This window comes from Sipha flava, unplaced genomic scaffold (genome assembly GCF_003268045.1).
Source record: "Sipha flava isolate LNK unplaced genomic scaffold, YSA_version1 42_pilon_pilon, whole genome shotgun sequence".
NCBI classification, from domain to species: Eukaryota; Metazoa; Arthropoda; class Insecta; order Hemiptera; family Aphididae; genus Sipha; species Sipha flava.
In genome coordinates this window covers 2688738-2716043 of record NW_020273159.1, presented here as the reverse complement: position 1 = coordinate 2716043, position 27306 = coordinate 2688738, and the positions used below count along the sequence as shown (strand labels likewise).

The 27306-nt window shown below is 24.0% G+C and overlaps 3 protein-coding genes across 4 annotated transcripts; 1 reads left to right on the top strand and 2 right to left on the bottom strand.

The window, feature by feature from the left end:
* Positions 1–6003: 6003 nt before the first annotated feature.
* On the top strand, positions 6004–26858 carry LOC112689120 (oxysterol-binding protein-related protein 9). Of its 2 annotated transcripts, XM_025562649.1 has the most exons (17): positions 6004–6187; positions 16178–16399; positions 20333–20428; positions 20504–20578; positions 21029–21079; positions 21150–21225; positions 21296–21370; positions 21471–21609; positions 23094–23272; positions 23359–23388; positions 23453–23606; positions 23746–24047; positions 24246–24420; positions 24491–24710; positions 25106–25227; positions 26338–26443; positions 26530–26858. In XM_025562649.1, the coding sequence occupies exons 1-17, from the start codon at positions 6089–6091 to the stop codon at positions 26614–26616; spliced, it is 2208 nt and encodes a 735-aa protein (XP_025418434.1). In that variant the 5' UTR covers positions 6004–6088; the 3' UTR covers positions 26617–26858. The 2 variants fall into 2 exon arrangements, with proteins under 2 accessions (XP_025418434.1, XP_025418435.1); XM_025562650.1 differs by lacking the exons at positions 26338–26443; positions 26530–26858 and having other exon boundaries at positions 25106–25231.
* Positions 6953–9791, bottom strand: LOC112689122 (elongation of very long chain fatty acids protein AAEL008004-like). The gene is made up of 7 exons (XM_025562653.1): positions 9592–9791; positions 8971–9161; positions 8816–8893; positions 8556–8612; positions 7507–7612; positions 7314–7453; positions 6953–7243 (listed from the first exon to the last, which is right to left on the bottom strand). The coding sequence occupies exons 1-7, from the start codon at positions 9647–9649 to the stop codon at positions 7052–7054; spliced, it is 822 nt and encodes a 273-aa protein (XP_025418438.1). The 5' UTR covers positions 9650–9791; the 3' UTR covers positions 6953–7051.
* LOC112689121 (elongation of very long chain fatty acids protein AAEL008004-like) lies at positions 12482–14707 on the bottom strand. Its single transcript, XM_025562651.1, has 7 exons — positions 14430–14707; positions 14182–14372; positions 13991–14059; positions 13847–13903; positions 13620–13725; positions 13001–13140; positions 12482–12720 (listed from the first exon to the last, which is right to left on the bottom strand). The coding sequence occupies exons 1-7, from the start codon at positions 14473–14475 to the stop codon at positions 12490–12492; spliced, it is 840 nt and encodes a 279-aa protein (XP_025418436.1). The 5' UTR covers positions 14476–14707; the 3' UTR covers positions 12482–12489.
* Positions 26859–27306: the final 448 nt, after the last annotated feature.

The window sequence follows — 27306 nt, the reverse complement described above, 5'->3', positions numbered from 1 at the left end:
ACTTTACATGATTATTTAATTTTTGTATTAATATTTACGTATAAACGAAAAGTTTAAAAAAAAGGTTAACTTGATAGATCCTTTTTAAATCAACTGTAAAAAGCTAAGTTATTTCAACTGCCAGTTAATCTAGTTAAGTTAAAAAGTAAAAAAAAAGTTAACTTTTTAACATAACTTTAGCTTTTTAACAAGTTAATGCCTACCTTTGTAAATTATAATACATACATAGAGATATATAAAGAATACAACAAACACAATTGTATTTCAATATATGTAGCTATGTATAGATACATGATATTTATGCTCGAAAATAATATGAACGAAAATAAAAATGCATTGGTCCGAGCGCTAAATAATCATGATATACGCTGAACACCTACCGATGAAATAACTCAATGGTTTAATATAATATAAGTATAATATTACTATTATAATTTATTAAGATTGTTATTAATCTTCTTCAATAATAAATTAATAATTTTTCCTAAAAACAAGTATATACATTAGGAAATTTCAAAACTTTTGTAACATCGAACTAAAAAGGCTAGCTGATAACAGAGAAGAGTGAAGAGCGAATATCCAATTGAAAACCCAACCTTCAGGGTTGAATACCAAAAGTAAATAATCGATTTTGATAAATCAATATAAAAAGTTTTCATTTTTTTTTTATTAATATTTATTATTTTTAAACTTAATAGATATAATTATTAACAATTATTAGTTGTAGAATTTTATTGGGCAAATAAAACCATTCAAGACTAATCTAACATGTAAAACTGTAAAAATAAATAATAATAATCCTTTTTATTTATATTATTATTAATTGTTTCATATTAATAATTTTATAGTTTTATAATATTATTTTTATAGAATGTGTTATCTAAGGGTTTTGGAAGGTATTAACATACTTAAAAGATTGAAAGATAGTGATAAATGTTTAACTACGCTCGTCATAATATCAATTTTTTTATGATTACATGATACATGGTATTCAATTAAAAATATTAAACATTTTTATGATTAATATGCAGCAAGCTTTTACATTAGATATTTAACAGTATTTTTATTGTAATTTACTAAATAAATACATACTACTAATATATGTTTGGTCAACATCAAGAATATGGACGTACATTGCTGAAAAATATAAATATATATAACGTTTATGATTTGTGTTATTTTCAGCGGCGATTGTTGTACAAGGTTTTTTTTGAATACATGAATAATGCATTAAGGAAATATATTTTAAACTCGCATGAACATTTTTAAACGTCTATAATAGGTGCCTAACATTATTACCTACTTACATGTAGTGATTGTGTCTTACTGACTTGCGTATAATACCAATATATGGAGACTGCATATAAATAGAAAATTATAGACATAAATTTAGCCACAATGTGTTCGGGTCAGTGGCGTATTTATGGGGGGAGGGGAGTTCTGAGTGTTTCCACCCTCAGCTACTACTAACTAGATTGCATCATGTTCTAAATCTTTTTTCTAAATATTTACTAATTTCTTCGATATTTCTCGTAAAATATAAAAATATATAAATATCGTCAACTCCTTCCTCATTTTAAAAAAAAAACCAAATAACTTTCATTGTTTTGCATGCAAATGGATGAATTCAATGCACAGGAAAGACAAATAATTTAACCAATTTTCATCAATAGTAAATCTTAAATATATTTTAGATTTTTTGAGACACGAAAACGATCGTTCTGCTGAAAAATTAATAACCGCCATCCATGAGTATATTCTTAAAGCGAACTCACATTCAGGAATAGTTCTTCTAAATTCTGGTTTCGAAAAAATGTAAATAAATTTTGATTTGGTTGTTTTTTTTCAGTTGTATTTTGAATATAAATTTTGAAATGTATGTATTCTTGTGTAAATATATTTTCATCAATGTCCGTTTCATAAAATTGTTGAAGTTTCTTGGCTCCTTCAACAATATCATCGTATCAAATTACTTGTTGATCAAAAAATTTAATTTATCATACATTTTTGCATAACCAGAATATTTTATTTCCGGTTTCAATCTGGGTTTATCTAATATGTTCATGTAATATAACACTAAAAAATACTTCATTCACTTTAAAATTACAGATTATAGAAAATTACAATTAGTTCAGGCCAGGAGTGTACCTAGGAATTTTTTATGGGGAGGAGAGTCCAAAATTTTTATTTTATCTGATAATGGGAAATTAAAATACATTATATATTTACTATTATTATACTATTTATTATTAAATCGTTGAGTATGTAGAAATTTCAATGGGAAGGGGTCCTGACCCTCTCCCCCCCTGGGTACATCCTTTGTTCAGATCGCGTTCATCGAAACCATTTCAGAGAGTTAATAACTTAATGTATAATACCTATGATTTAATATAATATAGGAATAAATATATATATATATATATATATTTGAAGTCCAGAAAATTTACCACCCAAATCACCTGCTTACTTTGCCTATAGGGTAAACTGACATTGATATGTTGATATAATATTAAGGCAGGTTTTGTAATGTACAGTACAATGTTGTTCTTATAAAGTTATGAATTATAATATTATAAGTATTACTTACAACTTACTACTATTTAGTAAAAAATACGTGTATATATGTGTGTGTATGTGTAATATTTGTATATACAATAAAACTTCTAGAGTTGCAACTCGGCTATTTTGTCAATCAATACTGATATTGACATTAGATACAGAAGCACCGATAACATTGCAGATGTCCATCCATTTGAAAATGTCTATCGTAAAACCAGTGCCACAACTACAAAATAGGAGGCCCATAAACGGTAAATATATTGAGCCCCTTCCTAGCATTTATTTTTGTTCAATTTAAGTATCAATTTTTTTGGGTTTTAAAACACGTTTTACATCATTTAGTGTATGATATATGTGTATGTATCAAACTAAATACCTATAACTGTTGTATATTATATTCACTACATATTTATGTAGTTAATTTATTTAAGTAGTTTAGGTAGGAATGCCTATTTATGTTGTATGCCTACTCAAATACTCAATGGACTCATTGTTAAATAAATATTATATTATTCTAAAATATTATATCAACCTTACCTGAATTTTAAAAAATTTTCTTTTTATTATTAAATAATTGTGTTTTTGTAAAGTGTAGTTTATTTCTGGTTAAGACTTGGGGGCTCCCCAAATTTATGTAAGCCTTAGGGCCCATGTGCGCGGCACACTCTGCACATCCGGTTTTTGCGGCACTGCGTAAAAGTTTATAAGACCTATAGTAAATATGACTGTCGTATACTATCGTCAATCAATGTTCGGTGAAAGGTTTTTTTCCCTATTTTCTTAAAGCGACCAACTTACACATACTCGTATACTTGTGTAGTCGAAGTGTTACATAAATTATAAAAATTCGGTACTATTTTAATATAAACGCAGGGCCGTATTAGCACATAGGCACTATAGGTTCTGTGCATAAGGCCTAAGAAAATTGTTGTGCATACGAAAATGTGTGGCTACGATTTTTTTGTAGTATGCAAATTGGTGTAAACAATTTTTTTTATGGTTTTTGACAATTTATATCATATATGTTTTGAATTACAATGAATTTTTTTAACATTTGTTAAAACTTTAATCGTATAAAAATTTATAATAGTTATCATATAAAAGTTAAGATTTGATTTTGATGTTGTAAATATTATTGTTTTTAAAATCTTAACACTGCATGAGATTCAATACTTCCTCTACTAAAGAGAAGGTTTTTTAACCATTTAAATACTGAACAACGGCCCTGTCTATGGCCTAGGATAGTGTTAATCCGAGCCTGTATATACGGAACCTAAAGTTATACGGTAATATGTAGAAAGTAAGCTGTGAGTTTGAAGTTTATGAGCTAGAATGTGCGTATTTATTAAAAATAAATGTACATTTTTTTTAGAAATAAAAATATTTGAATTCTATGAATTCACCAAGGTGAAACCATATCACATTTCGTGCAAATAGAAATTTCAATCTGCATACATTAAGCCGTATCTAAACATTGGGCCAAACTTTAAAATATAAGGTCATTAGGCACGTTGAATTAAGCATGAATATTCTAAAATATATACATTATATGCCTATACACGTTTTACGTTCATTGGAATGAAATAAAGCAACAATAAATGTTCATAGAATTTATTCACAAATTAACAAGGAATGTATTCACAATGGTATTTTATGATATTTTTTCTAAAATTTTTTTTTGAAATATCAGAATATTTCACTTGACATTTTTATGCAAATAAAACCATTGGAATATAATGTTGGTACTTTAAACTTGAAAACGGTGTGAGCTGAAGTGAACCTACATTATTTAAAAAATGCTGAATAATGCAAATGAGCCTTTTGTATTTCTTAAGGTATTAACTTTATGTTTAATGGTTTAAAAATTGAATGAAATCAAACCATTAAACAATTAAATTCCATGTAACTGTATATATATAGGTATAATACAGAAGGTGTGGTCTAGCCTGCATTAACGGGAGGGCCAAACAAAAAAAAAAATACTTATTTATATATGTTACGGGTAATATGGAATACTGAGTAATGTACACATTGCTGCGGTATTTTGGTCGTGCCTGAGTAATTTAAACTTTGAGTAGAAATAAATAATTGTAAACCTTATAATAATATACTGTAAAATATTTTACTAATAATTTCTTGTAATATTATTATAATACAGAACATGGTTATAAAATACAAGTACCAATAATATTTCTTATACATTTATATTATTCTATGATAACATAGAGTAATACTAATAAATCTATTGTTTTCCCATAATACATTGATCAAAGTAACAGCTAAGCCGATTTAATCAGACAAAAATTTACGAACAATAATTGATATTTACTTGATTAAGCAGTTGAGTGCGTTTCAAGACACTTTGTACTTTGTAATTATTTATTTATATCTGAGATTCAAATTGCCCGATCAATGTGTACATTGTTCGGTATTTCATATTGCCCATAACACATATATACTATTTCGTATGTTTACACAATGCAATTTATATTTTGTACAAAAACAAAAGACTTCGTAATTATTAATATTAAAAATCTTATTTATAACAATAAAATATTTAATAACTATTAAAAATTAATAGTATAGGCAGAAAGTCAATAGGGTTACACAAAAAAAGGTTTCGTTATTGCATATATGTACAAAAGTACATCATTGTTTTTACGATTATTTATTTTTTGATACCATTATAAATTATAAAATTAGAAGTTAATTTCTACGATTTAAAATTTATAATTTTTACTTTATAAATATTACAAGAAAAAATATCTCAATATGGGATTTGCCCGAGTCATCCTCAGACGACGATAACATTTTTTATTGCATTTAGATAATACAATTTAAGAATCAATATTAGTAAATATTATGTGTTAACAAGCATAAGTATTTACCACATCACCTTCACATACCTAACAATCAATTACTGAATTAGTATAATCAGTATAGTAATTCTCAAGATTGAATATAATATGCGTACATTAAAATAATATTTATTAACAGTTAAAACAAAAATATTTTTCTTTCCAATATTTATATTTTCTGTTAATGTTAAAAAAAAATAAAAACTCTAGTCACATAAAATATCTATTTGAATATGATATCCACATTAATAGATCAATCTATTCTTTGCTTACAGTGGCCATGACCCAAGTCCTAAACCAACATTGTAAACGTTTTAAACTTTCGCATTGGTCACACTGGACATGTCTTTAATTTTCTAGCAGGTTATATTCTGTAACTAATACCTACCATAAAAACTTTACTGACTATAGATAAATATTGTTATCAGTGCAATATATTTATTTTTTTAGTTATATGTTTTTATTTAATATGATTAATACACGATAGGCTACTACTAGTATTACAATAAATTACAGTAGCAAATTTTTTTCTTGTACATTATTTTTTAGAAATATAATGAAATATTTAAACTATTTTTTACTCATATGTTATGAATATAGACTCAAACAATTATAAATTCCAGTAGTTATTAGTATTTATAGTTTTAATTATTGTTGATTATTGAACTAGAATGGAAGGTACATTGAGCAAATGGACAAATGTTGTTAAAGGATGGCAGTATCGTTGGTGTGTACTTGATGATATTTCAGGGACACTATCATATTATACGGTAAGCTACAAAATAAATATGTTCTGTGAATAATTTCAATAATTATTATATCACACTGTTTTTGAGAAAAATTATAATTTTAGATTTATCTATTTTAATGAATAAACTCTTGTATCATTTATTTAAAAATAATAAACACATAATTATTACATCATATTTGAACTTGTCATATTACGAATGTAAGTATTAGTTAATATTCTTTAAAATGTTAATTTTTATAAAAGCATTAATTTTTAGACTTAAAATCTATGATGAAAGTAATTATTTTATTTATCAACTAGCCCAAAATGTATATGAAAAAATTATAATTTTATGTTTGAAATGTATAGAGAATTTAAATTTTTTTATTGTATTATTTCATTACTGTCAATAACATTCCAAATTAATATTTAAAACTATTATTGTATCTATTTAATTATGTAAAAAGGAAAACATAAAAATGAAAAAATAAATAAGTACGTAGCCTGGAGTATAATTATATTTGTAATGTACAACCATTTTCAAATTAAAAATTCATCATCAGGTATATACAAAGTCAATAAAATAGTGACTCAATTTTATTTTATTTAATCACAATTCTATTGAGTTAGATAATATCTGATTATGATTTTTTTATATGAAACTGGTCATACATTACAAATATAATTATACTTCAGGCTAAGCACTTATTTATTTATTTATTTATACATTTTAAGTTTTTAATTATAAAAATATATACTGTACTGTATTCTAGAAAAATAGGTAAATGAATGAATTTACAGTTCATTTTAGATTTATTCAAATGTTTACTCATTTTTTAATTACATAAAACATGTCCATATTATTTTAATAGGTATTCACTTTACAAGCTACTATACTATGTTTTCATTTGATTTTTTCTCCAAATTTATGATCTAGATTTTTTTTTTTAGTATCATATGTATTTCTATAAAATTTATAAAATAAATAAAATAATACTATGATATCTGGCAGCATTCCATATAGATAAAAATTAGGCATGGAACAACTTGATGACATAACTTGTAATGTATGAACCACCAAAATTACAAACTGAATCTACAATTGTAAATTTGAATCAAATATTTTGTCCAAGTATTTAATTATAGTCAAGTGTTTAAATATTTACCAATTGGATAATTGTAACATATTTTTTAAATTTTGATGCATATTTATGACATTGTGGTCCCATTGTTGAAATTTGGTAGTAACTATACATTATAATATGTACTACAGAATTTACCAAAATTGGAAATGAAGCCATACCACCTATAACAAATAAAGTACAATAAGATATTTAACTTAAAGTAATCTTTTTTAACCTGGGAAGAATTTCACTGCAGCCCATGCTAGAACAAATGTGGATCCATGGTGATAAATATGAAGTCCAGAAACTTGTTTTGTTTTTTTGCGTAGTATGAAAAATGCCTAAAATTAAATAATTTGAAATCTGTTAATATACAACTGTCAATAATGTTGTATAATACTTTATAACTTATGCTATTCATAAACATAGGTATAATTTATTAGGAATTTTTAATTAATAATTTCAACTTGGTTAATTTTTTCCAACAAAAAATAAATTAACACATTCATTTTGCTTCAGAATAACAAGTAGAATGTCACACAAGCTGTATTATAGAATATATTGAAAATTTAAAATAATACAAGTAATATGTTTGCAGTCCAGTTATTTAATAGATAATACTGATCACTCGTGAGCTTATTCTTATAATAAAAAAAAGAAATGTATTAATATTTTAAGTGTTGATATTTATGTAATACAATATAATCAGCATTATATATTATATTGGTAACTGTGACAATATGTGTCTCTTAATTTAAAACACGTAAAATGATTCATGGGTGGTAATAAATTTAATTCCAATTTCTGATTTGTTTAAAACCAACATAACCAGAAATTTAAAAAAGTAAAAAATGTTTACCGTTTAAGTTTTTATAGAGTAAGTAAATTACCTGAGATATAAGAATATTTTTATTCAAGAAATGAAAATCAGAAAGAACCTTAAAATTAATTGATAGAAATCTAAGCTTTATCTAAGTTTAGGACAAATCATTGTAAACTTTATTTATGGGACCTTAAGGTTGTTTTATATTGTTATTCTCAGTTAATAAAAATATTATTTTGTTAATTTTAAATATTTTTTTTTTTTTTTTTTGAGATCAAAAGATTAATAAATATGTAAGTAGGTTTCAATATTTTACTTTGAAATTATGAAAAAAACAAATTAAATCTTTTTAATCTATCCTTATGTGTTTTTACTCTTTATATTACTGTAGATTCTAAAATTTTCCTAAATTAAATTTTAAATTCACTATTGAGCTCAATAATTTTCAAATTAATACTTACAGTTTCAACAAATTCAACGAACTTTAACATGTATGTCCACCAAAAAAGTTTTGCCAACTAAGAATACAAAAATATTTATTATTTTATAATTATTATTTTTTGTATAAGTAGGTAATTAAAAATAAACTCAACATTTTATTTGTTACATGTTATTTCAATCTATTAAAATAAATATTGTTGGTAATTTAATGAAAATACACACACACACACATACACATATATAATCGAACTATCCTAGTCTCATGGTTTTTGTGACTTACTCGATTTGAATGTGGTGCATTAAAGTCGACAGGTTCACATCCTAGAGAATATTTAGTTGTCCACCCAGATATCAAAATCTTAAATAATGTAATTCTAAGTATATATGTACATTTTACATTGAAAATAAATAACTACAACTTAAAATAATACCTACCATGTAAAAAATATATATACATGCTACTAGTTGAATTAAATTATAAATTTTAATAATTGATAGTATCTTAAACGGCTTTCTATTTTCCATAAATTTTGGCCCTAAATATAAGACGATGTATAAATAAACCAAAACACATGCTAATGTTGTCGTGATTCCTTGAACCATAGGCCAATCATTGGTTCTAGGATCTGAAAAGTTTATAATAAAGGTTTTTGTTTTTATTTTGTGATAAAAATTTGATAATATTAATACTTTCTAGGTAATATTGTTTTAATCTAAATTATAATATCCATTAATAGAAATGTATGGATTTAATTTATTTATAAAAATAATTAGAATATGTTATAAAATATTTGATTAATACATTGTTAATTCTTGAAATTATCTGTTTAAATTAATTTAGTAGGTATTTATATTATTGTTCCTATTTTACAACATTTTTCATTTTAATAATATTTTTACTAAATTTTAGTTTATTTTTAAACTGAAAAATTATAATATTTGTATATAATATAAATTTCCCTAGAATTTTTTTAAAATAATTTAAAGATTTTTATCTAATTAATAGGTTATTGCTTTTATTTTTCATTGATAAAACATTTATAAAAGATTACTTACCTCCATACTGATCAACAAATGCATCTAAATTTTCAAAAAATTCTTTCGTTACCTCCATAAATTAAATTTTGTTTTAAAATGTATTGAACAATAAATAATCTAAATTTAAACTACTCTAAATGTGGTTTCCCGATAGTTTAATTAAACCAGAGTCACCACCTACGCGACTTGTATTTTCTTGTGAAGTGAATGTTTTTTTATTTAAATAGATTTTTATACCCCCCCACCTTCCTATTTTTAATGTAATTAACATAATAAGTCTGTAATATTATTTTTCATAGGTACATTGATTTGCGTAATTTCCTATCGGAACAACATTTAGGTTACTGTGTAATATTATCACATGTAAAACAAAAACCATTATTTTATCTACAATTGCTTGTTACATTTCTACCGTATATATATGTATATTTGTAATACTTAACCCTATACATAATATGTATATACAATCAACATTTAAACATTTAAATAAAAAACTTTTAAACAACTTTGCTGCAAAATGTTTAACTTACTATTTTATTTGAAAATATCAATGTTATGTATATTTATACTTAAGTATTATTTATTCTCGTATTGTAATAAAAAAATATTTTAATACCACGTAGCCAATAGCTATAATAATTTGAATTTGTGATCTAGAAATTTAATCAATTTCTTCACGGGCCACCTTAAATTTTTAGTTGTTTTTGACGGCCACTCAAAACAAGAATTTCGAAAAAAAATTTGAGTCAATTGTTTATGCATAATTTTTTCATGAATTTGCAAGACGTCCGGTCGTTTGTGATGGGGCACACTGGCTCTTGATAGGCCCTGGGGATTAATCAGCTGGACCTATAACTATTATCTTATTTCAACTATTAAATATTTTTTAATTAATAGTGCTCAATTCGTCATTAAAACCCCATAATAACATTGTATTTTTAGATATTATAATAATAATTGAATGGTGTTTTTCTTTTGTATTTTAATTTTGCATTTTTTATACGAGTATATTTAATTTTTATTAATATGACACTATCGTGGGCCTGGGAGGAGATGCCCCTTTGCCTCTCTGGTCAGTCCGCCACAGCGTTCATACATCATATCCACAGAATTTATCATCAAATTATTTGTGTGTTAATTTCTATAGTCTCTCACCAAATTAACAATTAGAAATTTTGACATTTTTTTTTTTTTTGGCAAATCTTTTATGCATCGTTTTTATACGAATATGCCATAAAGTCCATAAAGTTAGACAACAGAAATTATTTAGTATTCAATACGTGTGCTTTTGATTTTATTATTCAATGACTTGCAGTTCCTTGCTATGATAGTAATGAGTACGAAGTGTACTTAATGTTTAATATAATGTTAAGTGCTTATAACCTAAAGTTTGTTCACAAAAAAGAGGAAAATCATTATTATCATTCGTATCATTGTACAATTGTACATCCTTCACATATATATTTATGATATGTATTATCAGTGGCGCAATTAGGGGTGGGGTTTGGGGGGTTATGACCCCCTCCCAAACCCGAAATTTTTCTGAAGTTTTTACAAATTCTACGTAGGAAAAAAATAGTTTATCTTGAAGACGTGAAATGACTAATTGATATGAAATGTGAATATTATTCGTATCATAATTGATAACAATAATAACATGACAATATGGAACGTTTTGTATTGTTCCGTTCAACTTTAAAACATCAGTAATCTTGCTACTACGATTTCTCGATAGTTGATTGTGTAATAATTTTTTTTGTGTTATCACAATATGAAATAGAAATTAAACATTTAATTTGTAATTTCAATATTTTACTCATTAACCTAACTTAATCTTACTTCCTTATCCCTAAATATCTACCAAACACCTGTAGAAAATGCTTATTTTTTCCAAATTCATAACCCCTCTCCCCACCAACAGATTATAAAGAGAATTATAGAAAATATAGAATATTTAATAAAAACAACATTAATTTTGAGTTTAATTATATTTTCTAATTGTTTTTATAGGTACATAATATATGACGGATAACATTTATTATAAATACTAATATTAACTTATATACAAGTAATTTAATTATTTCTTAAAATATTTTAATAACTAATTAATAATTATAATGATAACATTATCTTGTACATAAAATTAAATCTAATTACGGAGTATTTATTGTAAACTAGTTATGAAAAAATTAACTAGTATATCATCGTGTGCGACTATGATCTTAAAATATTTCGATTTATGGATAGTTATACAATTAAAATCAAATTCAAGTTTCAGTTTTAAATTTAAATATTTTGAATAAATAAATTCATATTCAGTTATGGTATTTTTTTTAAAATAAGATAAATTGCATTTTCTTACTTGAACTATAAACAACGTTTTTACCACACCAATATAATTAAATCTAAATATAATGTAAATTGTTTGTATTTTGTTATTGCTTAAGTACCTCTTCGATAATATGGTAAAAATCCGTATAATATTTAAATCGTTAATTCTAATAGGTAATATTTGAAAATTACTTTATTTAGAATAAGTATTTACAGTTATAAATAATTATTAAAAATAAAAATTTTAGATTATTAACTCGATCGTTTTTGTTATAAATTAAAAATTATTTATTGAAATATTATTTGTATGTATGATTAATTTGTAATTTGTATAAATATATGTGATAATATTTTATAGTAAATTAAATTATATTTTTTTCATTAAAAATTAAAATAAATAATGATGATGATACATAAATTGATATATAATAGTTACAGAATTCTCTAAAATTATAATCGTTTAGTACTTATAAAAGAATAGGTTTATCTTGTAAAATTGTACATTTTATTTTATTTAATAACGCCTTTCAGTTAAATTATTTATAAATAAATTTTCTTATTTGATTTTATAGCCAGTAATAATATTTAAAGCTTTTCTTTTATTTTAATAACATTATTATTATTATTAATATTTAAATTTTTTTTACTATTTTGGTGAGTTATAGGTTTTTTTGTATACGATTTTCTATAAAAATCGTAGAACATATAAAATACAATAAATACATTTGGTATGAATATCATTGCGTAAAGATTAGGTACTTGACAATCAGGAGCCAAATAAAATATTGAATTGACGATCAAGAAACAAAATTGTGCCTAAAAAAACAAGGGTCAGGCATTAAATATATGTATGATTGTATTAAAGTAGTAACATAAAATATGCTAATAACTGTATGAATAACTATGTTATTTTTATGCACATATATTCCAAAGAACTTTGACGTCAAAAAAAAATTGTCGGCTATACTACTGTTACAAGAACATAAAAAACTCATGTTTTTTAAATGTTCCTGTAAAAATCTATTCCTTGGTCTAATTACAAATATCAATGCATGCGTATTATTTTGTAATAACGTAAATATTTAATATTGCGTACCATTTGCATAATAGTTATGTATTTTTTGTAATCGTTAATCTTTTTTTGTATTCTTGGACCCATGGCTGATAATAAGTAATATGAATACATAACCATATGAACCGTATTATTAAGCATTACGGGTATCCGAACAATTCCACCTAAAATATAGAAAAATATATATATTAGTATAATTATAATTGTTTTAGTACTTTATTGCATTCAAATTGATTTCATAATAATGGAAACTGAAAGTAGTAATATCATTATCAATAGAAATCGATCGTAATTTTTTTCAACACAACTTATTATTTCTTCTATTTAATAATCGATAGATACTTAATTTAGGAGAAAATTAGGGATTATGGATTATTTTTTTATTGATTTATCAATTCAAATATTAAATAATGTTCAGATTATTTTTTTAAATACTGATAATATTATTTCTAACTTCAATGACACCCACTTAACTCACATACCTCTTATGACAGATTTTTCACTGTATCAAAAACATTTTATACAAGTATGCAACATATTATTGTGTTCTATATTTATCGTTTTAGACATCTTGGTTATATTTTAGTAAACTTATAACTTGATAATCTCTAGAAATTCTATATTAAATTCACAATTTAATTACCTGGATTTATTCTTGAAGCGATCCATATTAAAAAAAAAGTCGTAACATGATGATATATGTGAAGTGCAGAAACTTGATTTTGTTTTTTTCGGAGTACAAAAAAAACCTACGAACAAATATTAACACATTAAATAATTAATGTTATTTATATTGTAACCCTATATGCTATTGATAATAAATAGCTTAATAAATAATATAATAAATACTATAGTAAATAAAACGCTTACAGTCTCAATTAATTCAGATAGTTTTAAAATCGTTGTCCACCATACTAGTTTAGCTGCCTAAAAAAATCAAATTTAGTATGAATAAGGAATGAATGAGGAACTCTATAATTATTATTAATATTTAATAATGTATAGGTTATTTACGTATAGTGCATCTGGATCATTAGATGAATCTAATGGATCACACCCCATTTTTGGTTTTGTTTTGAAGTACTATATAAAAACAAATAATCAATCATTATTGAAAGTTTTAATGCATAAGTAAAAATATAAAAATAAAAAAAAAATACTGAGTTAATGACTGCCCTAAAAATGTATTATTTTATAAAAATTACCTCCATGGTAAGAAATATGCAAGCCAATATTTGTGCTGAATTATAGACTGCTAAAGTTTTTCGGAGCGAGTATGGCTTTTTATTAGCCATATAATTGGGACCAACAAATTTGACAAAAATAATGTATATTACAGCTAATAATACAGGAATTGCAGTAGTTGACATTATGGGCCAATCTTTAGTTCTCCAATCTAAAATATGTAAATTATAATAGTATTTTAAAATTTAATAAAAGTCAAAATTCTTACCAGGATCCAACTGCCTGTCAAGGAACTCAAACCACGCCAACACCATTTTTATAGTTTTATTGTTTAAAAAAAATAAAAATTTAAAATTAGTTTAAAAAACACCCATCAATGGTTATTATATCAATTTATAAATTATTATCATAAAAATTAGTACTATTGAAGTAAGTTTCAAAAATATTAGCTTTAAAGAGAAATCTAAAACTATGTTTAAACTTTTAAGAATATTAACTAGTTACTAACGTGTCATCGATCATATTCTCTTATTGACCAATGTAATGTCATCTTTGCGGTTCTGATAAAAGGTCCGGGAAAATGCTTATAATTTATGCAATACTATTCATGGTTCAAGAAGACATTATTTCCTGCTCATCAAGATTCATGAATTAAAATTTTAGGTCAAAGACCTTTACTGATAACTTTAAACTGGGTATTCCAGTAAATTACGCGAGAAAAAAATAATTTTTTACTGTGAAAATATATTTAACACATTTTTCTTATACTTGAATTACTTATTTTTGTTAAATTTTGTTTAGCATAAAATATACAATAATTTGGAATACTTTGAAAGTAAAATTTAAATTGTACTTATATTTTTAAATTTATAAAAATGAAATCGGAATAATTAAATTTTATTCATATTTTTATTAAAAACGTAACAATAAAAAGGTGTATTCTTGGCAAATTAATATCTTAACTTGGGAATTTGTTGTTTACTTCCTCATAGAATATAATAGTATATCAATGTGTTTGACATTTCAATGCGTATTTTATAAATCATTATGTCCAATTAATATTTCTAACTCAAAACATTCCTTTTAAAAAATCCATTTTTATTGTTATTATGATGACTAATGAGTGATGAGTAATAATTCATTATTATCTAGTTATTACTCATCTTAAATAAACAATATTCGATGCATTTAAAAAAAAGAAAAATTATGTGAAATTTCTTATTCATAAATGATTTTACATAAAACACATTCAAATAAATGTATCCACAATACACAATGTTGTCATATTTTATAAAATACATTTTTGTTTTGTTCAAAAATTATAATCAATTTACCTGCTTATTGTTATATAACTCAATAGCTATTGTTACATGTATTTATTATTTATAGAACCATTGAATTAAATACCATGGATATAATATAATTAGATAATAAAATAATTATAATAAATATATGTGGAATAAACTATTTGGGTAACTATTTTAATTATTGTTCATAAATAATTTCTAGAAAAAAATATCTTATTTGAAATTTGATTATGAAATAATTGTATTTATGATAGTATTCCGACTACAACAATAACTTTTATTTGAATCATTTATAATTAGTTGTTTATCATTTTTACTTGACATGAAATTTTTTATTTAATTTTATTATCAATATTTTCAAACTATATGCCTCTGAAGTGACATTGCTAACAATGTGTCATATTATTGAAAAAATCATTAGACTGAATTATAAAAATGAGTATTTTAATAAAAATATTATGTATAATAGTCAATGTACAATAGTGTATTAATTACAATAGTTAAATATTAAAATCAATTAATAAATGTACCTAAATCCTATTCACCAGTGTTTATGTATGTGTTATCAACGTTTTAACTTTTTAATGTTAAAACGCTCCTTTTTGTCTATCATAATACATTGTTCAGCTGTGTTTTAAGTTTTGATCATCGTATATTGCAATTTTACGTAAACAAATATGTATAGACTAAGCTGTGTTTTTTATTTTAGTCTCGGGAAAAAATGGTCCGTGGTGTACGCCGGGGCTGTGTACGTTTGAAAGGAGCCATGATTGGTATTGACGATGAAGACAATCTTACATTTACTGTAACTGTAGATGGCAAAACATTCCATTTTCAAGCAAGGACTCGTGCTGACCGCGAGTTTTGGATACGTGCTTTAGAAGATACCATACAAAAACAGTTGTATGGATATAGAGTTAATCAAATACAGGTATCAAGTTAATAAATTACGATAACAAATGAATACGGTTTATATAATAGATTTTTTTAAATTTACTATTTGTATTGAATTATTTATTTTACTTGTGTTATAAAAAAAAAAGTACAAAAACATCATTATCGTCGTCATATTGTAGTATTTTTCATATTAATTACAACTTCAACTCCTAATGTAATTTAAATCACAAATTATTAGTTTTGTAGATCGTAGACCACTATGAATTATTAAATGTTATAAGTATTTGTTTTTATAAATCACGTACTTAGTGGGATATCTAGAATAAGAAAAATAATTAAAAATAAATAATTCAATACAATTGAAAATGTTTTGAACAAAGCACAGAGAATTTTAATTTTATTTATGTTAATTTTTTTTCTGAAAACAATCGATGTCTTCATGCTTCAAACATTTCATATATACATATAGTCACAAGATTTGAAATTTCATGACGAAAATACCAAAATAAAATGAGGTAAAACCGCTATCGTCCATTTATATTTTTGATCAAAGTTTATAAAATTAAATTTTATTTAAACAGAACTTTTGAAAATGTAGCTATAGTAAGATTAATTTTTTTAACTGTTAGTTTTTAAGGTAAATTATTTAATAAAATATTTTTTCCTCTTAAGCGTTTTGAACTATTAAATATTTAACAATGAATGGATCTAATCTAACTGGTATTTTTGCTAGGGTTTATTCTACCTCCACTGACTTTCTCCATATATCATGGCTTTCGTTATTTTCAATTTTTGCCCCTTGGGAAATTTCGACGAGACCCGATCTATGTCTAGGGTGACCCCTGGGCTTTTTCCATTCAGTCTATGGACGAATATTTTGTTTTCAGCTTACGATCTCTTTTTTTTTTTTGCTTTTCAAATGTATTATTTTAATAGGTTTTATGAATTATTGATTTATTTCTTGATTTATTGCTTTAATTTTTTGCGTATTCCATTTTAACCATATATTCAGAATACTACTTTTCTTTCGAAGATGTTTATTTTATTTTCATCTCCTGTGGTTACTGGTCAGGTTTCAATCATTAGTACTAGGCGCAGATAGCTTGAATACAGGTGTTATTAAGATATTTTTGGCAAGAGATTATGTGCTAAAAACTATTATGTATATTTTTACTAACGTATCTAGTTGTCATAAATTTTTAATAAATAACAATTTTGAAATTTATCTAGAACATCGGAGTTTGTGATACTTATTATATGGTACTAAAATACTTCAATTTAACTTTTGTGAAGCTGAATATTTTGAATAAATGATTAATAAATATAGAATATCAAAATAAATATAATTATTGATTAAATTTGAGTTATTTGAGTGTCATAAAATTATTCCATGGTCACTAATTATTCACTGAAGCGCGTGGAAACATATAACAATTTTATTACGTAATATAAACATTTTTTAACAAATAGTTTTTCATGTTTTACTTAAAAATGTATTACTAACATTATGCATTTAGTTGAACTTACAAAGGGCATTAATCAACTGATTTGTACACATTAAAAAATAATTTTTTAAATAATAATATGATATTTTTAATTGTACTTATATATAAATTTCAGTTACAACGATTATTCTTTAAATCTTCTTTTTAAATTAAAAAAAAATTAATTGTAGGAATAAATAACTCAGCAAGAGTATTACTTATTCCATTTGTATAATTATTTTCAAACCAAGTGATATACTTAGAGTTTTAAAATTAAGGAATATAAATTTCAATAAAACGAAACTTATAATAAATTAAATAGTTATGTTTAATCATAAAAAAAATAAAATAAATTCTTTATCGAAGACTATTCGATTTGATCAAAATGTTGAGTATTAGGTAGATGTACGTTTGATACCGAATTTTTCATTTTTTTTTTGTGTGACTAATATCTTTTTTGGCAGAAGTAAGTATTTTAAAATTAATGTTTTAATAATTTATTTTTACATGAACAGGTATAAAATGAAGGGCATGGCCGTTTTCAATCAAAAATGTATCTTTCCCTTTTCGGCCGATTCACTTTTCAATCAAAAAAAAAAAAAAAATAATATAATACATTTAAAATAATAAAATAATGATATACAATATTTGCTTATGATGTAAACTACTATAATATATTCTAATTCAGGGTTTTACTCGCGTTGCGAGGTTTTAGGTTCACATACAGAGCATAATCTCATTTGCAACAATATCAAGGCTTGTACAAAAACTATGATAGGCTTAGACCAGTGGTCAGTAACCTTTTGGACCCTTGGGCCACATTCACAAATTAAAAAGGATTCATGGGCCAGATAATACACTAAATTGATATGATATACAATGAAATATCTTAGTTTTGGAATTTAATGCGGGCCGTATAAAAGAGACGTGTGGGCCGGATGCGACTCACGGGCCGCCGGTTGCCAACCACTGGCTTAGACTATAATTCCTCTTGGGGCAAAGCCCCATCCCTCCGAAAAGTGCCACGCAGTGGCACTCGAGTTTGTGAGTGGAGCCAATAGGCGTAACGAGCGAAGTCCTAAATTTTTTAAAATTAAAGTTCCGATTTTTCGAAAAAAAAAAATGCTAACAATTTTCATTACAATAAGAGATCAAAACTAGATACAAAATATCGTTCTCTTTTATATTAATATTTTAATAATTAACAACAACAATTGTACATCATTGTTTTAAATTTATTATATAAATTTTTGTTTTGGCCGAAAAGGGAAGGGTACGATTTTGGTCGAAAAGTGAATCGGCTGTAAAGGGAAAGGTACATTTTTTGTCGAAAACGGCACATTTCAATCACGTCATTTCTCTTTTAACAATTTATTTTGATAAGATTTTTCTTTAGTATTGGCCAATTTATCCTTACACAAGGAATAAATTAAGTCTGGGGATTATTATGATACGGCACCTTAAACCTTACATGAGCACACTCCAATAATTTAAAATAACGTACTTGCATTTTATCGTATTTTTTAACTAATAATATTAACAATAAAGTTTTCTGATAAAAATATTACAATTTATCATTAGGTTCCTCATTTTATCTTTATAATTTAAAATTTTATTTGTACATTTTTTTTTAATGAAAATTGTTTTTATTTTTTAAATTATTACCCTAGTTTGATTATTTTATGGAAATTTATTAATAGACACTTCATTATTGGTTATATAATTAGTAAGTTGATTAATAATCAATTTTTTTCAGAATTTTAGAAATATAAATTTCATATGTTATAAATAAAATTCAGAATCCATTCAATTATTATACAAAAATTATATTTCAATGAAGTACTTTCTATGTTTAAATAAAAGCATATATTAATAATAATTAATTTAAGTAAATTTAAATATTTTTTAATTGTAAAATATTGAAAAATATTAAAGAATTTCAGCAATTTTGTATTATTTAAAATAACCTCTAATTTTTTAGACTTTTAATAAGAAAATATATGTTTTGAAAGAGCTTTTAAATTACTTATTTAGAAGCAGGTACATTATAGGCATAGTACAACACTGGTTGCACTAATCCAACTCTGACCTTAATTGCCTCAGTATTTTTTTATAATGTATACAGTCTTCCAACGGAAATTTGAACCATTTAGCTCTAGTGTTTATTGATTTTTTTTCAACTAAGTAAATGGAATATAGTCTGTTTATATAAATATGTTGCTTTACCTTTATTTGGTGTGTGTGTTTGAAGTAAAATATATACAAAAATATTAGAACACCTTACTGATGTATGTGCGCGTAGTGTATATTCAATGCATAAACGTAGGAATGATGGGCGGATGTTTTAGTATTTGTAAACCAACCGTGAGAATCAAGGTATCGTGATATTTAAATGTTACATTTAGTTTAAATTAGACCTGTGGCAGTATGATAATGTAACCGTGTAACATTAAAAATGTGTAAGAATCAATGTTTTTCGATAGGTTACTAATGATGCAGTCGTGCCTACTCTGGAAAGTTTTGATAAGAAATTGGGAGAAGCAGATGCTTATTTACAGCTTCTTATTGAACAAACCAAGGTTTGAATAATTTAAGTATGAGTACCTTCTTATGATAATAATAATAATATTTTGTGTTTTGTGTTGCTATCTCAGAATTTAGGAGTAAAAATGAATGCATTATGTGAAGAAGATAAAGCACACTGTGAATGTATAATTTCAGAAACAAATGTAAGTATATATTTTTTGCACGTCTAATTCTATTATAAATTTAAATTATAAATGTTGATATGTTCTAAATATTATAAAATATATATAATAATAAATAAAATAATAATATATATAATTTTAAATATTATTATTTATATACACATGCTAGATCGGGATTTAATGTAATTAGATAAAAAATAAGCAGAAAATCTATTAAAGTAAAACCAATTTTATGATTGCATTATTTTACTAAAAAATCCAACCAAAAGGCTCTCTTTTCTTTTTAATTCGTAAATTCAACATTTTTTATTTGGATTTATTCTTAAATCGATTGCAAAATTATATTAAAAATATAATATACAAATACATTTATAATTATTGATTTTTTAATATAAAACAATAATATATATATATATATATATATAATTGCTTAATGTTTTATGAAATTTATTTTAATAATTATATTTTTAGAAACTAATGGACCAAGTAAAGCATTCAATTGTAATGTTACAAATAGCTAAGGTGATTTCTTAAATTTATTTAAAAACAATGTAATATTCAATATAAATAAAATAATTCAAATTTTTCTTAGAATACTGCATTCCCTGTTAATGGATCATATAGAACTACGTCTGTATCCACAGATTATGATTTTCCTAGTTTAGAAGGTGAATAAAATGCATTATATATACTCTAGATTAGATAAATATTATTTTACCTATTTTATGTAATCTTCAGGAGACACAGGTAGTATAGAGTATGGAGCAGAATGTGAAGAAGTTCCTAGAAGAGACTCTCAGCCTATGGATAATGGTAATTTATAGTAATTTTTATAACTTGATATTTTTTGAATACATGTATTATTATAAGTTACAAAAAAAATCACCAAAAAGTAAAATTTATATGTTAATAGATATTCCAGATGTTTCGTATTCTTCGTCTGAAGATGATTTTTATGATGCTTATGAAGACGAAGAAGAATGGTCAAAACCAAGAAAAATAGAACCTATACCTGCAATGCGCCGAAAATATAAGAACCGAATACCTATTAGGTGAGCATATAAAGTTTACAATATTATACGCGTAATTTTAAATAATCCCTCCATTTTCGTTCATCTGGTACTACCATGGTTATAGTACCAAATATTATCAGATCAGCTGATGTCGGCCTTGAACTATTATCATTACGTAGATAATCACACTTTATGTAATTATTATTATATTTGTTTTATATACAAATTTTATTAAAATCGATTACTGGTCAAAGGTTTATTGTTTTATCTTTTATTAAACTGTGAGTGGTGATTAATATTTCTCAACCCTTTTTGTTTTCGAATAATGTACTATTGTTTCTATGAATAATTTTTAATTCAACTGTTCAATTGTATCAATGATTTCTCGTTTTTGGAATTGGGCTAATACTTCACCCGGGAATCCAGAATCAGTAATAACTGCCAACATGGGCCAAAGCCAAAGGTTGAAAATTTACTTAATTATTAAATTTTGATTTTAATGACATTTCTATAAACCTTTGAAAATATGATACTCAAATGTTATAGGGAATTGTTGACTGAGATAAAAAGTTTTAATCATTCCAAATTTATTCAACTATACATATTTATCATAATTTTATAAATATTTGTATTCCTTTAAAAATTTAGCATCATTTTTGTATTAATAATTATTATTAAATTACTTATAACATTTTAAGGCGTACATTTTTTTATACATACAAATATATATGTATGATTTAAATTACCTTCTCATTCGTTAAATAATAATGTTGAATTTTATTATAAATTTTACTATTTTTAATTATTAATTAAATTAAGTATGATTTAGCATAATAAAAATAAATTTATCAGTATTTTGTACATTTTTATGTTCTTTTTTAGTACCTACTTCGTTTTTTATACTATCAATATTTCTTAGATATATTTACATTTAAGAAATATTTTACTTCATTATTTAATTTAGAAAGCATGAAATATCTAATTTTAAATTTAACAAATAGTCGTTTAATCTCAAGAATATTTTAAAAGATCCAAAAGTTTTTACATATATATCACTGTTTACCACTATGTTATATAATATGTGCAACTAATTAATTAATAATTCCTATGTGTTTATTTAAAATAATTTGATATCTAATGATAAATGGAAATTATATTTATGTTTATTATTTATTAATATTGGCATTTATTTTTGCAATCAATTAAATAGTTTATCAATAATTTATTGAAATATTTTATCAGTACTTTATTTATAAATTAAAAAAATTAAATTTTATATATTTTAATTTAAGTGTTCTATGTAATATTTTAATAATTATTTGTTTATGTATGTTTAATTTTAAATAATTTTAATGTATTTTATGTACTTAATACACAATTAGATTTTGTTCAATAGACACTTAATTAAATATATTTATTACCTTTTGAAATAAACTATAATATTTCAGTTTTATTTATAATACTTTTTAAAATAATCGTAAGGATTTTCATGTAATAATGTATATGTATTTTTTTCTATATAGTGGAATTGATGCAGATACTGAAAACAGTGGTAATTTAACTCAATCAGGATCTTCAGATTTAAATCAAATATCGTTAGATTCTACTGACCGGACCATTTCAAGTATGACAAAAAAAAAGGATAGCCATAGTAAAGACAATGTAGTACCTACTTATCCAGATGGTTCTATAAATTATGATGGTACTGTTATAATTAAAGTTTTTATTTTATTGTAAAGCATAATTTTCAAATTTATTTAATAAAAACATTTTTTTTTTTTTTTATAGCTATTTATGAAGATCAAGATGAATCCGATGGTAAAATTCAAAATAAATAATTTATTTAAAAGTTTGTCATATTTATAAATATAATTTGTTTCAGTTACTATGCAAGGTTCTGTTGTTACCCATCTTATATCTCAGGTAAAAATAGGTATGGACTTAACAAAAGTTGCTTTACCAACATTCATATTAGAAAGACGTTCATTGCTTGAAATGTATGCTGATTATTTAGCTCATCCCGATTTATTTCTTAAGTGAGTCTTTTTATTTATATTGCTAAAATAACCAAAAACTTATTATCATTTAATCAATTATTATCAATGTTATTCTTTAAAATTAATTTGATGGTTCCAATTATTTTTATTTAATGTAATTTATTTTTATTTTTGATAGAGCAAATGACTTAAAAACACCAGAAGAGCGAATGGTTCAAATAGTACGTTGGTATTTATCTTCATATCATGCTGGTCGAAATTCTGCTGTTGCAAAGAAACCTTATAATCCAATCCTTGGTGAAATATTTCGTTGTCATTGGGATGTACCTGGAATTGCAATAGAGTCAGAATCATCAAATAACATCACATCTCAAAAGAATGCAGAAAATGATGTATCCATTGAAGAAGATAACCCTTTACCTTGGACAGATTCTGATCAATTAATTTTCCTTGCTGAACAAGTTTCTCATCATCCTCCCAGTAAGATTAAATAATTAAATAAACATTTTTAGATATATAATATAGAACTATTAAAAGTATTTATAATAAAACAATAATTATGGGGTAATTTATATATGCAACTTATTCTATAAAAATATACATAAAATTGCCCAATTTATTTCATGCATCATACATCCAGTATATCTAAAATTACTAAAAAATAATTTTTTTTTTTAGTTTCTGCATTCTATGCTGAACACAAGAAGAAAAAAGTATCTTTTTGTGCTAGTGTTTGGACAAAGTCTAAGTTTCTTGGCTTATCTGTTGCTGTACATCATGTGGGACAAGGTATTGTAAGATTATTAAAACATAAAGAAGAATATATTTCTACATTCCCAAGTGGTTATGGCAGGTAAATATTTTGATACATTGAAAATATTAAAAGTATATCAGTTTCATTGATATTTTAATTTTTTTAATAGGTCAATTCTTACTGTACCATGGATTGAGTTGGGTGGAACTGTAACTATAAAATGTCCACAAACAGGTTATCATTGTGATATAGAATTTCATACTAAACCATTCTATGGGGGAAAAAAGCATCGAATCACAGCTGAAGTTTTTGGACCTAAGACTAAAAAATCTTTTCTTTCTATTTCTGGTGAATGGAATGGTTCTATGGAAGCTAAATGGGCTGATGGTGTAAGTTTTAGTACATCAAAAATATCAAATATTGTTTATTAGTTTTATATTGGCGTAATACGTTCTTAATTTTTTATCTTTGGTATTGAATTTACAATATGATAAGTATGTATTATAATTATATATATATATAATTTTAGGATTTTTTATGTTGATAAAATTATGTTAAGGAAAGAAACTGTTATGAATAGTTTTAATTTTATTCATAAATTAGCTTGATCATGATTTTACAATTTATTAATGTAACTAAGCAATTAATTTTACTGACATTAATTAAACTGATTTATCCTATAATAAAATTTTTTGGTGTTTTTCTAAACACAATTGTAAGCAGTAAGATATTATTGTTTATAATATAATATTAAATATTTTATTTTTATTTGTTTTTATTTTAGAAAACTGAAATGTTTGTTGATACAAAAGCTATCAATGTTATTAAAAAGAGGGTACGCAAAGTTGCGGAACAAGATCCTAATGAATCTCGATACATTTGGAAAGAAGTTACACTAGGACTCAAGTAATGATTCTTATTTACTTTATTTCTCTATTGATTTGAAGCTCTTAAAAAATGTATTTTAGCTGTAGTTGGCTTCTCTATTTTGAGTATAATAATTATAATAAACTGAAATCTTTTTGAAAGTTAAAAACTATTTAACATTTTATGAAACAAAAAATTTAAATTAAATTCAAGTATTGACTCATATTTACAAGTTAAATTTAGTTTCAAATATATGGAACTAATAATTCATATTAAATATAATTCAAATGATATTTAACTCATTTTTGTTGGATATATTTATTTTAATTTAAAATATGAGTTTGATGATAATAATTTTATTATATTTAACATTATATGTTTATAGTAGAGTTTTTAAACACTAAAAAATCCAAATATATGCTTTTAGAAATTTAATTTCAGTGGGTATTGTAAGAAGTTTCTAATGTTTGAATTATTTTTTATACTATATATTTATCAGAATAATTGGATTATTAAAATTCTTAAAGTTCATATATGAATAGAGTGTATTTGAAATTTTCAAATAGAAATTTCACGATATAACTTCTGCACTTAAAAGTGCACACTGATTATATTAATGTGTACCTCAATCTGTAATCTTTTCAGTAGTCAATAAAATATTTAAGAACAAATTCAATATATACTTACATGTTTATTGTATACCTACAATGTGTACCAAATAACATTATTAGATTAATACTGATATTATTCATTTTTTATATTTGGTGGTCCGTTCTAAGATAATTTTTTATCAAAGTGGCCCGCCGAAGAAAAAAGGTTGTATATCACTATTCTAGAAAATAATTCATTTTATTTTGAAATCAGAAAGTAGGGACAATAAGTGTTTGTAGAACTATTAGTTATAAATTAATGGTCTTCAACGATTTTATGAATACCTATAAAATATGATGTAATGACAAAAAACTTGTTCAATGGGAGCTTATAATTTTAAATCTTGGAGAGTTAAGAAACTATCTAAATTGAACATCTTGCTTTTTTCATTTTATAATTTGAAAAACAAATTCATAAATATCATGTTGTTTTTTTCTAATGCATTATAGTTCTTATTTGAACTATTCATAAGAACTTTGCTTTTATTTATTTATTTAGAGTTGATAATGTAGATCAAGCTAGTCAAGCAAAAGCTGAAATCGAACAAAAACAAAGAAATGAAGCTGAAATTCGAAAAGAACGGAATGATGTTTGGACTCCACGGGTAAATAAAATTTATAATAATATAATAATTTAAATAATTGGTTTCTTTTGTTTTAATAAAAATTATTTTGTGTTCTTGTCATATAGTGGTTTGTTCAAAAAGGAGATAATTGGGAGTACAAATCTCCTCTTGAAAAACGATTAGGTGTTTCATTTGAATCATTGCCATCATGACAACCCTAAATTAAAGTTTAAAATAAATGGAAAACTAATTATAAAAATATAAACTTAAATGATGTATTACTATCTAAGTATTAAAGATATGTTTGTTAACAATTTTAAAGATATTTTGGCGCTGTATCTACATCTATATTTTTGTTCTAATATATTTTTATTCAGCGACTTAAAAATAAAACAGGTGAATAGTCACATTTTTGTTACAATCAAAATAAAATGATCGTAGTTCTTTATGTAAATATATGTTTTTATAGATATTATGTCATTATTATTGTTACCAGCGTTACTATTTATATTAATTTCGTATATGAATCAGTTGCATATAATATTTACTAGCTTATATTTAGATTATTAAGTTTTGGTACTGATTTTGTTGATATTATAATATTAAAAAAAAATAATAGTTTAATATTATATTGTACATTAATATTGGATGTAAGTGTAATGCATTATTTATTTATACACTAATATCAGATGAGAAAACAGTATAATATTGGTTGACTTATCTCATTAAAAATTGTGATTGACCTGGTTATTTGTTCTTAATTTATATTATATATTATGAAAAATATAAAACTATATTATTATTTATAACTAAAATTGTTGACTTTAGTTTGTAGCATGTAATTTATTTCAAAAATATGCTAACAAAATAATAATTGTATACTGTTTTATTAATAATTTTTT